At 31.4% G+C, this 3,595-nt stretch overlaps 1 protein-coding gene across 1 annotated transcript in view; it reads left to right on the forward strand.

The window, feature by feature from the left end:
- Positions 1-3,595, forward strand: part of diaph1 (diaphanous related formin 1) — a 108,990-nt gene that overhangs the window by 30,921 nt on the left and 74,474 nt on the right. The window contains exon 16 of the mRNA XM_016443225.1: positions 3,401-3,515. Within this exon, the coding sequence (XP_016298711.1) occupies positions 3,401-3,515 (115 nt within the window). The remainder of the gene's footprint in view (positions 1-3,400; positions 3,516-3,595) is intronic.

Genomic DNA, 3,595 nt, shown 5'->3' on the forward strand with positions numbered 1-3,595 from the left:
ATGATGTAATAACAATAATAATAATAATAATAATAATGTAATAATGACACATACCCAACACATACCACACCTGCAAGAACAATGCATTGTTCTTTAGTGCTTAATAGTTTCAGTATGCCAATCTATTTATGATGATTTTGGCGGTGTTATACACAGGGTTACTATAGTTAACTAAAAATAAAAGTATAACAACTTTTTGATTGCTTGAAATAAAATTATTCAAAACTTAAATATTAAGTGAAATAAAATTAAATATAAAATTTTACAGTTTTATTTTAATTTTCAAATAAAATTATTTTAAGTTCAAATACTAAAATTACTAAAACTGAAAGAAAAAATAAAGCTACATAATTTATATATAATATATATATAAAAAAAAAATACCGAAACCACACAACAAAATGAATAAACCTTTACAAATATAACCAAAATAGAAAGTAAAAATTATATATTTTTAAATATTAATAAGAACTATAATAGTATCTCAATAATGATAAAATAACACTGCTAAAATTCTAAATGACTAAAACTGAAATAAGAAATAATATAATAACTATATAGACATATTAAAAAAATTACAAAACCACACAATTACTAAAACTTTAACAAAAAAAATACAAATAGAAAAATACAAATAATTCAGAATATTTATAAAAATTACAATAGTACCTCTGTGATGCTACAAACGCTGGTTATAAGCTAAAGTAGCATTGTGAATAATGCAATAATATTAATGCATTTTTAAGTTTTTATAAAAATTGATTTATGCACAGCTTTGTCCTGCTGCTGTATAAATATGAGAGTGATAAATATTTTTCACAGCAGCTTTGAACGTCAGATGCTAAGAATTAGTTAATTTAATTCATTTCCCGTGATTGATTCCCATCGTTGATTCATCCGTTTCAGTGAATCTTTCAAAACTCTCATTCATGGTTAATAATACTTCAGTTTCTTGCTTGTTATGGTGCACATAAATGAAGTGAATTAAATATTCTTTCTTGTTCAAGTGCAAAAGTGTGTTTTTTGTCTAATTGACTGCAGTGGCTGATGGTTGAAATAATTATAACTCTGACTGGGGAAAAACACGTTTTAGTCCATTTCAAATACAATTCCATTTAAAAGTGTGGGGTTGGTAAGGTTTTTTGAAGTCTCTTTTGCTCACCAAAAATGTTTCATATCCTGACAGCCTGTTCGCTGCTGTTAAACTCATTTTACTCCTAAGGCTTGCAGCGTTTTTCTTCTGTATAAATGAGGTTATGAGTTGAGACTGTGAGAAAGAGCTCGGTGGTGTTTCATCTTCTCAAATGGGGGTGAAATAAAGCCCCGGACTCCAGAATCGCAAACTGCGGTCCATTAGTCAGTGCAGCATCCATAAATGAAGGAGAAACACATTTGAACCGTATGATCGTATCAGCGGCGTCTGCTTAATTATATTGTCCAGGAGCACATTAAAGCAATAAGCCGACTGGACGTGATGTTGCTAGGCACAATGCCACTACATAAATGTATGAACGACAATAATAAATCATAAAATTATAATAATAATTAATTGTAAATAAGCAAAATAAATAGAAAAAAACCCTGAAATTTTACAACAATTAAAGAAAAATATAAAAAAGTAACATAAAAAAGATTGAAGCACATAATAGAATTACTAAAATTACTATTTTACAAAGTAAAGTAACAACTGAAAATAAAAAATGACTATTTCATCTCATTCAAAATACTATAATCGATCATTTTGTGTGTATTATTATTATTAATATTAATAATATCTATATTATATACTATGGTCACTTTAGTTTGGGGACAAATTCTCACTATTAACTACTTTTTACAACTTGTTCCTCAATAAACTCCTCTAATTGGCTGCTTATTAATAGTTAGTAATGTAGTTAAGTTTAGGTACAGGGTGGGACTAAGGTATTTAAAATATGGTCATGCAGTATAAATTATTAATATGTGCTTTATCAGTACTAATAAACAGCCAATATGCTAGTAATATGCATTCTAATAAGCAACTAGTTAATAGTGAGAATTGGTCCCTAAACTAAAGTGTTACCTATACTATTATAATAGTATAGAAGTAATACTTAAAAGGCACAATATGTAAGATTTTTTTATTAAAATATCCAAAATATTTTGAATACGCGCCCTCTAGCGGTGAAAATTACATATTGTGCCTTTAACAGATCTCTTGTCCTCCATTTCTTGACAATTGGAGAAAAGATTATAATATTTTAAGATGGGTGGGTAAACAAATGGATGAATGTTATATATGGATTGGATGGATGAATAGACTCATGGGATATATGGATCACAGGTGTTGAATGGATGATTGAAAATGAGAGATATATGAAAGGTATGGATGGATGTAAATATAGAGCAGGGGTCGCCAACTGGTGATCCGGACTGCGAAGCCTTTTAACAAAATAAAATAAACCCTATTTTCTAATAAAATCTAATTGATATTAGGCACATCAAGGTCAGCTCAGTAGAGCCGTTTGGCTTCTATGGCGCTACAGTATGTTATTACATTTCACTGTTGCTATGGTCAGACGTGCAGGTGTGCGTGCAGTGAAGAGAGCAGAGAGCGGCGCGCAGACAGATGAAACTTTCAGTGAGTGAAAAACAATGGCATTCTCAAGAATTCTGAAAGTTGACAGGCCCTTAAAAAGTCTTAAATGGTACAAGAAAGTCTTAATTATGATTTCAGAAGATCTTAAATTTGGGGACGGAAAGACAAAAATTGCGATACGGCTTAAAGTGATGATTAAACTTCAAAAGCCTATGATTTCATTGAATAAACCTGAGCGCTGCGGTTTCAAAGTCAGGTGCTGCGCTGCTTTGTTACAGCCGTTACCGGGGAAACAGCTATATTTCTGCTGTTCCAAAAGCACCTCCTGCTGGCAGAGAATGAATGTGCATTTTTATTAAGCCCGTCTGCTTTTTCTGTTCAGACCAGAAAAAATAATCATCAGTAAAATATATTTATATGTTATTTAATTAATATAATAATTGATTGATAATAATTGTTTAAATTAATATAATGATACTTTTGACTATATATATATATAAAATATGGTTTAAAGGCTAAAATGTGAAATTTACTATAAAACTTTATTTTTGTGAAAACGTGTCTCAACTGTAAGTTTTGTTTTTTACAGGCATTTTAATTTTATTTGTGCAGGTCTTTAAAAAAGGTCTTAAAGTCTTAAATTTGAGCTTAAATATCCTGCAGATACCCTGGTCTGGCAAAACCCATCAATTCATGTTTTTAGGTATATAATTGTCCGGACCTCTGCTGGTGAGGAGGGTTCATTACTGGACATCAAGCAATTTTAGTTGAAGACCCCAGATATAGAGGGATGAAGGTGTTGATGAGTGTTTTATGTCGTAGATCGCAGCGGAGGATCTGTCTGAAGGCAGTTTCTGGTTGAAGGCGAAGGAGGAGCGCTTTGAGAACAAGGAGCTGTTTGCCAAACTCACCCTGACCTTCTCCACCCAGACCAAGTGTGAGTAGATCAGCCATCCTCCAGTCACATCACACACTCACCATCACACATTAAACCTGTCTCTCTCTCTCTCTCTCTCT

Source organism: Sinocyclocheilus anshuiensis, unplaced genomic scaffold, assembly GCF_001515605.1.
Source record: "Sinocyclocheilus anshuiensis isolate Anshui unplaced genomic scaffold, SAMN03320099.WGS_v1.1 scaffold1008, whole genome shotgun sequence".
Taxonomy (NCBI): Eukaryota; Metazoa; Chordata; class Actinopteri; order Cypriniformes; family Cyprinidae; genus Sinocyclocheilus; species Sinocyclocheilus anshuiensis.